At 35.1% G+C, this 14075-nt stretch overlaps 1 protein-coding gene across 2 annotated transcripts in view; it reads left to right on the top strand.

The window, feature by feature from the left end:
- PPP3CA (protein phosphatase 3 catalytic subunit alpha) overlaps window positions 1-14075 on the top strand; it is a 316051-nt gene that overhangs the window by 222565 nt on the left and 79411 nt on the right. For both annotated transcript variants that reach the window (XM_080796591.1, XM_080796592.1), the window contains exon 3: window positions 11542-11666. In XM_080796591.1, coding sequence (XP_080652717.1) covers window positions 11542-11666 — 125 coding nt within the window. The remainder of the gene's footprint in view (window positions 1-11541; window positions 11667-14075) is intronic.

Below are 14075 nucleotides of genomic sequence, written 5' to 3'. Positions count from 1 at the left end.
TCAATTGATTACAAATTTTTATAAATGCTACAGGTCACTTCCCTTTGGTTAAGTCTTCTTTGATAATGTCAACCAACCTTCATTTCCAAATTTCTGATTTTCTGTTAAGTCTTCTATTTCAGTAATAATAGTAAACAAATTTTAAGCAGCAGAATCTAAGCACTTCACCCTTACTCCCAACAAAACGCCCACCCATACAAACCAAGAAATCTTCCATGGGAAACTTCAAGTATGAAACATGATAGAAGTAGGCCTTATTGTTGTAATGAGCCCTAACACTCCTCATGCACCCTTTTGGCTCTGAAGAACACATTTGCAGCCAATAGATGACCTTAATCCCACTGGTCTTTCCTTGCTCTTATTATTAGCGAAAGAAAGCTCAAAAGTGGTCAGGATGACTTAGCACTACGGAGAGGAAAATTACTCATTCATGAAACAGAAGGAAAGAATCATACTTGGTATGACTGCCAGGGCACACATTGCAAGCCCTATGTGTTTGGCTTCTTCCTTCTTCCCAGGTAGTATCTGTACAACAAAGAGAGTACAATTGATTTCATCTTATCTCTAGTGATTTTATCTTGTCTCTAGTTCTGAGACATTTGAAATGTTAAGGAGCCTCTTGACTAGATCCCTCTGCACTGGGTTTTAGCCATCTACATTTCCCAAGTCTAGAAGCCAAAGAGTGAAGATGATGGTCAAAGGTCAGTGTTTTCTTACTGATCAAAGGTCAGATCCTTAGGCCTTTTGCAGTTGGAAGCCCCATCTGGTCCTTACTCATATCTGTAAGTCTTAATCCCAAATACGCTCTGTCTTTCTTAAGGGAATTGATTGTTTTTATATTCCTTTACTATAAAATTACATCTTATTCTTGAATTATTTCATATTTACATAAACTTGTCTTCCCATCATTGAAAGTGACTATTTTTTAATTTTCCATAACACCTATCACGTGGGAGGTATTTTGTAACTACCTGCTAATTAAGACTAAAGAGAATATCCTAGTTTATTTATTTTTATTTTTTTTTAAAGATTTTATTTATTTATTTGACAGACAGAGATCACAAGTAGGCAGAGTGGCAGGCAGAAAGAGAGGAGGAAGCAGGCTCCCGGCCGAGCAGAGAGCCCGATGCGGGGCTCGATCCCAGGAGCCCGGGATCGTGACCTGAGCCGAAGGCACAGGCTTTTAACCCACTGAGCCACCCAGGCGCCCCTATCCTAGTTTATAGTTAGCTATTTATTTGGGATTTTGGACAATTTGTCCCTTCTGACATGTGAACTCTCTTGTATCAAAACATCACAGGAGAAATCCAGTGTCCTTTTGAAAAATGTAGTTCAATTTGTAACGGGACTAATAACAAAGAGACATAATATTTTAAAATCAGCCTCATATGTATTAAGAATACTTGAAAGTCATATTTAAAATACCTTAAATGAATATAGATGGTGGAAAGAGTTCTGGAGATTTAATAAAGCAGGTTTATAATGAAATATAACTTAAATTATGTGATTTTATAAAATAAACTTTTCCTTAGTAAAATCAGTTTAATAATTCACCAAACGCATTATGAAAACCTTTTGTTTTTCAATTTCTTTATATTTTGTCAAGGGAAAGGAAGAGAGTTGATTGGCAAACCTGATTGATCCTCCTAGCATTTCAAATATAAGAAGCATTCATCATTTTTAATCAATGAAAAATAAACTGAATTTGAAAATGATTATTAATGAATCACAATATAAGATGAGTTATTGGCAGTGGTTTTGTTTTCCAAACACCTGCATTAGTTTGCTATGATTCCTTAGTTTATATGCCTTATACAACATGTTAGAGAAACATGATTTTTGCATAATTTAATAGATATTTGTCAAATGGTGAAGAAACATAAGACATGATTCATGCTCAAATTGGTGACAAGCACATATATAAAAGTACAAAATATACAGAGATGTGGATGCTTGACCTAGGTCAGTTTAGGACTGCGACCCCAATTTGTATTCATTGAGATAAACAAAATTGATGATTTTATCACTGTGGAATATAATCAGCTCCACAAGAGGAGTACTCAATTGAATGGATATTACTTCTGACATTGAAATATGAAATTAATTATTTAAATTTGAAAATTCTTAAATTGATACCTCTTTTGGATAAACAACACACTCTGATGCTTTCTTAATGTAATTTGAAATTTCAAAATAAAATCATAAAAAAGTGTATGTAAAGTAATTTTAACTTGACATTTTTTTTTTAGAGAAACTGTATGTCCTTCTGCCTCTGTTAGGAAGTTTGACAGATGGCAAAGAGGCAATGAAATGATTCGCTTATATAAATGTTTATGGGAGAACTAACTAGTAAACCCATATTTCTTGACCATAAGAGAGTGCTCCGAGTTTCACAATGGAGAGGCAATACTTGGGTGCCAGGAAGCCAACACTTTTCAATTACCATTTTGGATGCATCTGCTTTCTCAAGTACATGCTTAAGTTCTTGAGACCAAATTCCAAGCCTTTCATTTCTTTATTGTCCCAATATATTCTAGCATAAATAAGAAATCGTCAGTCTTTGGGGGGGTCCTTATTCATCCTTTTTATACAGTTTATTTAGCAAATATTACACCTTTCAACAGTTTGCTTATTTTTTCAGGTATTTCTTAAAGATTTTTAAAAATGTTTTATTTGAGAGAGAGAGAGAGAAAGCATGGTGGGGGTGGTGAGTAGAGAGAGAGAGAGAGAAGCAGGCTCCCTTGGTAGGGAGCCTGACATGGTGCTTGATCCCAGGACTCTGGGATCATGACCTGAGCTGGACTCAAGGCAGACACTTAACCAGCTGAGCCATGCAGGCGACCCTGTTGTTTCACATATTTAACTGAATAAATTCTGGAATATCTGAATGAAAGACAGATGGGGGATTGACAGATTAAAGAAAACTAGTTAGAATTAAAAAATAGGCTCATTGCCTTGTCAGAATTATTTTCCAGAGAATACTTTTTCTTAGCTAATTTTCAAATGAATGTGTTCTAGCATGTCTGAGTTGTTCATCTATTTTTAATAATTGGTCAATTAGAAATTAAAAATTCCATTTCCAAATATACCTCATATGACAAGCAAGCGTACATATTTTTACTAAAGAAATTTAATCCTTCTTTCTATTAAGTCATTTAAGTATTATCTTTTAGGAATAGCACTTACTAGCTTTGTTCCCTTACTAGTAGGCATAAATAGAGCTGCCTACTTGAAATTCAGTGCTAGATAAAAACTCCTTTACTGATAAGCCCACTGGCTATAATTGCCAATTTAATGATGAATATGGGGACTTTAGAATTAAATATCACTAGCTTGCTTTCCTTGAGCTTTTAAAATATTAGAAACAAAATAATCTTTTAAATTGTCCAAACTTGAGGAGTATCATAATAATAAGAAGAAATGACTCATTTATTCACCACCTAGAAGATTTTTCTTAATTGAGTTTTCCAGAATTCTAAGAAGAGTTGTTTTGTTTTATTTTGTTCTTGATCCATTTGGTGCAATACCTTATATTCCTTCTATTTACTATGTCATTTCCAGCTTATTTTAAAGCATTACTGCCATTTAAAACATATGCCAACACAGCCATAAAACAGAGTGGTCTTGTAAATGAGCTTTGCTACAAAGGAAAATGAGGCTAACTAGAAACTCACCATGGCGCTGTTACCCCCTGAAAGACTGGTAGTATCACTAAAGCCATTTGGCGATATTTCCGCTCTTAGAAAATGGCAGTTGTGGGGCACAGGACCAAGTAAGTCTCTTTGACTTCAGCCTCAATAGCTTTCAATATATGATAGCATAGATTTGGATAAAAAGTGGGAAAAAAAAATGAACAATTTTTTTGTATATTTTATTTATGGCTAGGTTGAGTACCAGTACTTAGATCATCTAGCCAAATCTGGCAAAACATTCATGATATTTCTTAGGCAGACGCCATCTAGAATAGCTACCATGGCTATTTAGTGTTGTGTCTGTACAGTCCATGGACCACAGCCTGCTAAGCTCTTTTTCTCTCTTATATTATTTTATTTAATTAAAGAAAACATATCGAGTAAGGTCTCGTGTGAAACCTCCTACAGATGAGGCATCTGAGACCTCCTAGAAAAATTAAGTAGCTTGTCCTAGTCAGACGGGATGTCGTGTTTTTACAAAACAAAATGGTGAAAGCATAAGGAAAAGTAGTAAAAAAAAGAGTAGAGTGTGAATGTATATGGAAAGGGGGAGGTTGGAAAAGCAAATTGGAAAAATCTACATATTCAATAGGTAGTAAAGCTGATTTAGGGAGAAGGAAGAAGATGATAATTAACTAAGAAAGCCGTAGTTCTTCGACTGCAGTCCATCAGGAGAAATACACATACAAACCAAAAAACTAACAAGAAGCAATTACACAAACAGGCAGTCTAGCTTCACATTCTGTGTACTTAACCACTGTACTCTACTGCCTCTTTTCAAGGATGAAATACCACATCTGAAAGAGTACTGTGACCACAGCAACCAAATAGTTAAAAAACAACAACAAAAACAACAAAACAATGAAACAAAACAAAACAAACCTCCAGAAATACACAGATGGGAACACTACTAAGGCATAGATCTGTAACCCCCAGATCTGGTTATAGTAATGGAAGCCCATGTTTCAGGCCTGGAGGGAGTTCACTGGGTTCTGAAATCTGGGATCAGTATTTCAAAAAGTGAAGAGAACAATCATTCATTTACTAATAGTATATCTAAGTATGTAAATCATCAAATTTATTTATATTTGACTGAAGTCACATCAACAAATAGTGTTCATCCAGTACTCTTGATTGCTGATGACAATCAAGGGCTTGGTGAACTACATAATATAAATAAATCCACGTATCACACAACCAACCAATAGTTTCCAGGTCTGACCAAACTTGGACACATGAAGAGAGTGATGACCAAATTTAATTAAATTTAATTAATTTAATTAAATAATCCTGTAAGTATTGTACATACTTATAATTGCTATTAGTCATTAGTATTACAGTCATGACCATGACTTATGTAATAATAATAATTATGCATTTTGTTATAAGCTGGATTGATGCTGAAGTGGAAAAATAGTGATAACAGTTAAAACAAATACATTCTTGTTTAATAAATTAAATTCTTCCAGTAAACAAAATCTTGTAAAGCATTCAACCCAGGAAGGAAAAAAAAAATCAAACAATAATTTTGATGGTGAGAACATTTATTTTTAGGACAAAAAAATAAACATAAATTTCAATAATTTATTTTTCTATTGATTGGAATACACTGTATACATATATTATGGTGTTGTACCCATAGTACAACCAAACATATTGTTTGGTTCTTCTATAACATAGTTTAAAAATGTAGACTATTCTAGTTTCTTTCCATTGGATTATCATTATCAACTGAGATTTGGGGATTTAGGAGATTTAGTACTGTACTGTTATTATTAGAATCCATAATATATTTTCCTTTTTTATTTTCAGTTGTCCTGTTATATTTCTCATTGTTACTGGCGAACAGGGAGTTTATTTATCTTCATAGAACAGCATCATAAATATAAAGTGTTTGAAATCATCGCTACTAATCTGCAGTGGTGCTGTCATTGTTCTGTAATTTCATAGCTTTTTTTTTTTTTTCTTTTAAAATTATTGAAATTTCATGCGGTGCCTGGGTGGCTCAGACGGATAAGTGTCTGCCTTAGGTTCAAGTCATGATCTCAAGGTCATGATCAAACCCCATGTTGGTTGAGCTCCCTGCTCAGCCGGGAGCCTGCTTCTCCCTCTCCCTCTGCCTATTCCCTCTGCTTGTTGTCTCTCAAATAAATAAATAAAATCTTTAAAAAAAATAAAATTATTGAAATTTCAGTATTTAGCAAATATTGATTTGGAGATTTTTCAATACTGTTTTATACTATCAAAACCAGAGTGCCCTGGTTAAGAATTCATATTTTGTGTTTTATAAAATGCCCAAGGCTTGTTTAACATTTGACATATAATATTTGCGATGCGGAAAATATTAATTATATTGAAGTACACATCTTTAGTGGATTAGACCCCTTTATTTTTTATTGGTTAGTTTATTTTACAGTTGCAGATTTTTAGAAGTAAGTGAATGCCATAATAAAACTCACTTTTATCTCACTAATTGCCAGATTTCAGAAGTTTTTTAACATTCTGCTAATAAACTACACATACTCATGCTGGCTGATTTGTACTGGAACTTACCATTCAGGAAGATTTACCTAAAGCTGGATTATCAGCAGGAGGAAACAAATATGTACTAGTGGTATCCACTGTCTTTAACCTAGAGCACAATCTCTGCAAGTAAGACCTTTCTCTGCAAAATTGTATATTTTGCAAAAGAATAAGTTGTAGCTGACAGAAGATTCAAAAATCAAGCCAATAAGTTTAAAAGATTAATCCCCTCATGCTGAGAATTCAGCATGATAGTTCTTTAACATTAGAAATGTTATTGTCTTGGGAGAATGTGGCTATTACAGAAAAAATACTAGGTTGAAGTCAATGAAGCAAAAAGGACAGTGGCAATCTAATGGTGAAAATTGCTGGGCGATTCAGTAACATCTTTTCTAAAAGAAAAATTACAAACTCTTAGTTCAGTATGAACTGGAAAAACTTGTATTTTCTACTTCATGCGGTCTTCCAGGATGATAAAAGCCAGCATTTTGGAGAAACTAAAAGGTCTTTATAGAAAAATAGTGACTCAAAAATCCAAAGCACTTGACTTCTAAATCATGGTATCAATGCAGTTTTGAAATCCTTGTCCATTAAAAATCTATTTTTCCCCTGTAATTTATCGTTTGAAGTTTTGTTTTGTTTTATTTTGTTTGATCTGTTTGTCTGTCTTTAACAACTCACTCCTCTGTCCACAAGCCTTCTAATTGGTTAAGCTTTCTTTAACCTAGAATGCTATGACATAATGGAAGTTTTGCTTAATGTCAGTAGGAAATTGACCTAATGATGTTTTTGATTTTTTTGTGTGTGTAAGCAAGAAAACAGGACCAAATGTGTGAGTGTTAGCACTAATTCAAACTATTTTAAGTAGTTTAACATGAAAGTATATGTTTTATATTATATTTTAATATGACTCCTATTCAGGATGATAGTTTTTGTCAAAGTCCTGTTCAGACTATAACTAGCAGTTATACTGGGCCCTCATCCTTCTATATTCAGTACTGTCTACTATTTACATTTTTTAATGTCGTTATTTAATTGCCAATGTGAACTTAGAAACAATGGAATTCTTTGAAAAAATAATTGAATTATAATATGGCCATACTTCTTTGCTGATTCACTAAATTAATTATGACGTGCATACCTAATTGTATGTTTAATATGCATTCGGTTCTTGTACTGAACACTTATCCCTTCTAAATAGAGTTACCAGCTTGTCTCTAGTCGGGAGATGCAAGGCAGGAGCTTGGTCATGATTGTGATGATCTTTCCAGCTTGTCCTTCCTCTGCCTGAGATTATTTTCTCAAGAGCCTGTTTGTCCTCCATATGCTGGCCATTATCTTTTCTCCTTAGCAGTGTGCTGGTTTTAGGGACTCTTAGACTTGCGCTGGGACTGACTCATTGTCCAATTTGTAGATGACGAGAACATACCCAGATGACTACAAAGAGTCCCTTGTTACTGCCCCAGCCGTTTATTCCTCTTTCGCTTTAGCACTACTTTGCCGTGACATACAGTGAGCAAAGTCTTGAACTTGTTTAATGACTCCCTAACTGCTACGCTGACCACTAATCTCCAAATAATTCCTCCTTTGTGGTGGGTGGTTTTACACATGTACGCACACACACGCATAACACACACAGACAGACACACATTTATGTTTATGTTTATATGTACTTGAACCTCCCTCTGAGCCTGTGATTCTAAAGCTTAATAACTAGGTATCCAGTAATGATATTAGAAGTAAAAGCTATTCCTTTCCTTAAGAAATAAAGATATATCCTTTTTGTATGTTTTTTTTCAGTTTCCCACTTCAAAATTCTGTACTCCCCTTCAGGAGATTTGTATCAGAAGTTGGTACCACTCATGTGTGAGAATTATTTCCGATAAAGTTTTATGTGTGGTGGACTGAGAATCATTGTGGGCAGGGAAGCAATATTAAAAGGCAATTACTTAAAAGTAATTGTTCATTTAGGTATTACTTAGCATCTGATTGTTTTCGGCATAATTTGTGTATTTCCTGATAGCGGAAGAGAAAAAAGTAATAAATATGGTACCACGACAGGATGTTGGTCCCTCTTGTACCATTTTGTTGTACTGAGAATATTAGAATAGCCACATTCAAACTCACTTAGTCAACCCACTTAGGGAAAGAACCAAGAAGGTAATGACACCTTCTCACCAAATAGACTGAACTGCTTAGTATACCTGAGAGGTATAAAAACTAATGGAGTTCTTACTTCTCCAGTATAAAAACAAAAGTAGGACCACAGCACATAAGGAAAATAACCATCAGGTTGTGGCACATCAGGTTACTCATGGATATGGCTATCAATGGTCCAGAAAAAAAAATCCTTATGTTTTATTTCATTATCTTTGATATGTTCATCTCATTAATGCCATAACTCTCTACATTTCTGATGGAACTATGTACAATTCTCCTAATAATCTATTGAAGACATAATATATATTTTGGGGAAATGTTTAGCCAAGTGTATGGATATTTTCATAGAAAGTGGAAATGCTTTTATTAACAGTATTGTGTTTCTTTAGTTTTGGAGCCTTTTCAATCTGACAGGCCTTTCAGTGCTGGCCCTTAATTGAGTAATCCATCCACCAGCAATGTTCAGTTGGGAATGAGAAGAAAATAATGGGAGCTAGGGAAATGTGGGAAACAGGGCTATGTCGATGAAGAAAGAGCTTGCCTTGAAGGTTTAACAGAATTGTCAAAGCCTGGTTGTTTGGAAGTGCTGTTAAAACCAAACCGAATGATTTTGAAGATGAAAGGACCTAGCCTGGTTGAGAATTGGAGACTGAGCAAACAGGAAGACAGCTTGCCTCGTTCGCTTGCATTTTATACTGCTCAGATATACCCAAGAGGATGATAGGTGGGCACCACAGCAACAGAGAGAGGGAAAGCCACCTGGCTATACCATTCACTTACCATCGCAAAGAGGTAACTTTCCCTCTGTGTGGTGCCATGGTCCCCACCCACTATCCTCTTGGGTGTGGCAATCACTTTCATCCTGAAGTTTGGTATCAAAATAGTGAATGTTCCCAGCTATTTGGGATAAATCATTTATCTTAAAACTGAAGTGCACAAGGCATAAGCAATAGCTACATTCAAAAGCCCAAAGAAGTAGTTTTGTTCTTTGTTATCAGTTTTCTTAGCTTCATCTCTTTCTCCTACATTTGATCAAACAATCCCTTCAATATTATCCTTTCACAAATAGGAACTCCTACTTTCACACCAACCTGGAATTAACTTTGAAAGAAGTTGCCTTTCAAACATGTGTCTCCCACACATATAATCCCTATGAGGGGAGGGAACCACACAAGCTTGCAGGATGGGGACTGCAGGTCTGTTTAGTCTTACTGACTAGTAAGAGCTGGTTGTAAATTTGCATCCCCGGAGATTCCAGTTCAAAGTCCAGGGATCTAGTTTCCAATCCTTCCCCATGTGTTTCTGGTGTAGAACCAGGTAAGGGAACGACCATCGGATGCTTGGAGGTCCCACCTTCTAACCCAGTCTTGCTGCAAAAGTTGTGACTCAAAGGCTTAAAACAAGCATCTCAGACAAGTTGAAGGCTTTTGGCTTGCACCAGAGCAAGCTCTACAGACTTGTCATCTACCTCTATCAATCCCAAGGGCATCTCAAAATCCCTGACTTCTTAGTTAATGGATTTCCAAATTAAGCACAGCGCAGGGCCAGCGGAAGAATCCTCAGGTAGCACATATTTCTCATGCACCTATTGGTTGGGAGGTGGTGTTCTTAGTCCTGGGGATATAGCAACCAAGACTGACCAGTTATACAACCTCGCAGAGGTTGGGGGAAGAAATGGCAAATTAATAAGCTAGACAATTCCTGATAGTGTTAAGTATTGTGAAGAAAGTAAATTAATGGGATGAGGAATGATTTTGGAGAGAGGCAACTCCTTTACAAAGAGTGCTCAAGAAAGACCCCTCTGACCTGTGACTGGTGGGTAAAAAGGCATCAGCCTGTGGAAATCCAAGGAAGAAAGAAACTTGGATTATTTAAGACGTCGAAGACCCCCATCTAGCGAACAAGAGGAGGAGAAGGGGAAGGAGATGGAGGTGGACTAAAATGGTTTTATCTTAAATTGATTGCAGCACAGAATGGGTTAAGATGGCATGCTTTAGCCTCCTGTTTGTTGATATATTCATGCCATGAACCTCTTAGTGTTCAAGAAACAACCATATCATGTTCCTCATTTAAGCAGAAAATTATTTTAAAATATTAAATACATATACATAGGTGAAACATATAAAATAGCAAAGATATTATAAATGATGGTTGGCAGCAAAAGCTTTGAATTACGCAAATCTGAATTTAAATCCTGGATCATCCACAGAGAAGAGTGATCTTGCTTAGCCCCATAACCTGTCTTAGCTACACCATTTCCTCATCTGTATAATGGAGATTTTATATATATATATACACTTAAGGCTTTGGAAGTAGTAAAGGAAGTGATAAGTACTGAATAAGTGGTTTCTAAAAAGAGAGGCTACGTCATTCTCTCAAGAATTTTGGTTTTAAAAGAGAAGGTGAGAAAGTTAGGAAATACTATTTCCCAGTGATTTTGGTACTTTACAAGTTTTGATTTTTTTTAATTAAAAAAATGACGATTTAATTTAATTTTTTTAAATTTTTTGACGATGATTTAATTTTAAAATGATGATTTTTTTGTCATTTTAACATCTGATATTAGAGTACATCCTATAAAAATGTTCTTTTATAATTTAAATTTATATTGGAGGTTTTCTTTTCTTGGTGGTGCGTAAACTAATGATGTGTTTTATAATTGATGGCATTTTAAAGTCAATGAAATACAGTTTATATGATGCATATTAACTTTCTTTTTCTCTAGGAGGTAATAAAATATAGTATTTATTTATTCAGGCCTCAGTTATATAGAGATAATTCCAAATTTCTGAACCTCTCTTTGCCTTATCTCTTCTCTGCAAAGGGATAATTCATCCCATGACCTTGTTGGTATTAAATCAGAAATTGTGCATAAATTTCTTAGGACGGAGTATGGTGATGCATTATTGAATGCACAGCAATACTAGTCATTATTATTATTATATTTACTTTCACAGTTAATCTGTGAATTGGTAGATTTGGATTCTAGAGCCAGGTCCACTATTAATTAACGTTGAAATCTCTGTCTCCCTTATCCTATTTTGCAAACGAATGTTTTCAGCTAAGTTGAGCTCTACCTTCCTTCTGGCTCTAAGATTTTGTAATTTTTTAATCTAATTCAGAATCATAATGTGACCATAAAATGAATTTTCTTTGTTTCTTTCAGTTTGTGGGGACATCCATGGACAATTCTTTGACTTGATGAAGCTTTTTGAAGTGGGGGGATCTCCTGCCAACACTCGCTACCTCTTCTTAGGGGACTATGTTGACAGAGGGTACTTCAGTATCGAAGTAAGTCTGTATCATTTCTTAGCTATTTGGGAATGAATCAACAATATCTTGGCAAACCACAAGTGGTAAATGTTATTGTCTTAAGGAAATTCCTAGTCTATAATAGAACTTTAATACACTCAGTTATTGGGATACTATGTATTCTATATTTGGTTGATTCCCATATGCTTTTTAATGCATAGAGATGCCAAGGAAATGGCTGTTATTAAGACTTTGCCTTTTATACCTTTTCTATATTTGCAACTTTGCAAAAATTGCATCATATTTTACATTAGATAATACTTTTTCCTATTGACAGAACTAAACTAAGTTTATTAAATAAGCAGGAATGTGTTTGTATGATTATGCCTTATAATTGTGAGGCAATAACTTTGTAATTTGATAACCATGTGCATGTGTGTCTATGTCTGTGTCCCTGTTTTTGTGTGTGAGTATGTGTGAGTACACTTACACCTGCTATATTTTGTCTTTTTTGGCATCTGTCATCTAACTAGGGTAATTTGTCAAACTCATTAATTAAAACAAAACATAATTTTTGAGTAGAGGTTCTTCCTCAACCTCCCACCTGCATCTGCTTCAGGTAAGTAGAAATTACATTCAAAATAAAGGCAACGACCTCACTTTATTCACTTGTTTGTTTTTCCTGGTGCTTACCATGGTATCTCAAACATAGAAAGGATTCATTAGATATTTATTGAAAGAAATGATTTGATGGGATGCCTGGGTGGTTCAGCTGGTTGGGTGTCTGACTCTCGATTTCAGCTTGGGCCATGATCTCAGGGTTCTGGGATGAAGGCCTGCATCAAGCTCTGTACAGGGAGCTTGCTTGAGGATTCTCTTTCTCCCTCTGCCCCGCCCTCCACTCCCCACTTGTGCACACGCATGCGTTCTCTGTGTCTCTCTCTCTCTTTAATAAATAAATAAATCTTTAAAAAAAAGAAATGATTTGAAATAAGAATGATTGTTAAAGAAGCAGAGCTCATGCTATAGTACCTGACATTATTATATGCACTCTCAGAAAAAAAAGCATTTAAAAGGAAAAAAAATATTCTTTTTAAAAATTTTTATTTATTTTTTTAAATTCTTTTCCGTGTTCTAGAATTCATTGTTTATCCACAATCCAGTGTTTATCCACATCCAGTGCTCCATGCAATACGTGCCCTCCATATATTCTTAATTAAGAGAGAAATCAACTTTATAAAAGTCTCACACCAGCACCATATATTCATAATAATCACTTAAAAAAGAAACTAGGTTTTTAAATTTTCATCATAATATTTTATTTACTATAGGAATATTTTATGTTGAAGAACATACCGCTCTTAAACAGCTTTTGTTTTTAAAACTATCATACCAGTTTTATATTTTTGGTTGTTCAATTTACCTTCAGTAATTGAGTCTATATATATAGAGAGAGAAGCTATAGTCATTGGCTATAATATTAAAATATATTTAATATTTTCACCAAATATTAAGCCTTTGTGTATTTGAGAACCATACACTTCTTAATTATTCATGATGATGAGGGAAGGAGGGATGGTTTCAGTATATAAAAACAAAAGGAGAAAGTAAATCTTTGATATTTCTTCCATTTGGTAAACATGTACTGTATTATTAAACACATGAAATGTATATGCACTATGATCAGAACTATAGAGAATTTGAAGAAATGTGTAGCCTTGCTCTCTAGAAAACTTAATCTATGTGGGAAAATATGACTATAAAAAGTTATATAGAATCAAAAGCCTAGACTAGGTGGTCGTCCAGGATTCAATGATTTGAATTATTAAAACCTTGTGATAAAAGAAGTAGGGAAAATGATTGCCGTTGCAATATAGGAAAGTGGAACAATTCTGAGAGCAGACATGACTGAGGAAGACTAAATCAAAGGAGGGAGACTAGCTAGGAAGGAAATTGAAATAAGAAAAGTACAGGGGAAAAAATTAGTAAACTCCACAGATGTCATTCATGTGCTAACTCGACCAACTTAGTAGGGAAGGGCGATTGAATACAAATTTTCTAAGACCTTTATATCACATTAGGACTGGTATCTGCCAAGAGAAAATAACGACCTGAGAAATGGTGGTTCGAACAAGATAGAAGTTTATTTCTCTCTCCTGTAGAAGCTCACAGATGGGACTGCCCACGTGGTATGTCCCAGCATGGTGCCAGGGCCCAGGTTCTTTCTGCCTTGTTGCTCTGATAGGCATGGGATTCATGGGCTCATTCCAAAGACTGCCTTGTGGCCCAAGACGGCTACACCAGCTTCAGCCATCATGTCCCATGTTGCATTCAGCTAGAAGGAAAAGGAAAAAGAGAAGGACATGTCTTCTCATTTATGCGTATTTCTTAGAAGTGGTACCATTACTTCAGCTTGCATCCCATAGACCAGAACTTGTTGCTATGGCC

The sequence above is a fragment of the Martes martes genome (genome assembly GCF_963455335.1).
Source record: "Martes martes genome assembly, chromosome: 2".
NCBI lineage: Eukaryota > Metazoa > Chordata > Mammalia > Carnivora > Mustelidae > Martes > Martes martes.
This window is presented reverse-complemented; position numbering and strand designations above follow the sequence as displayed.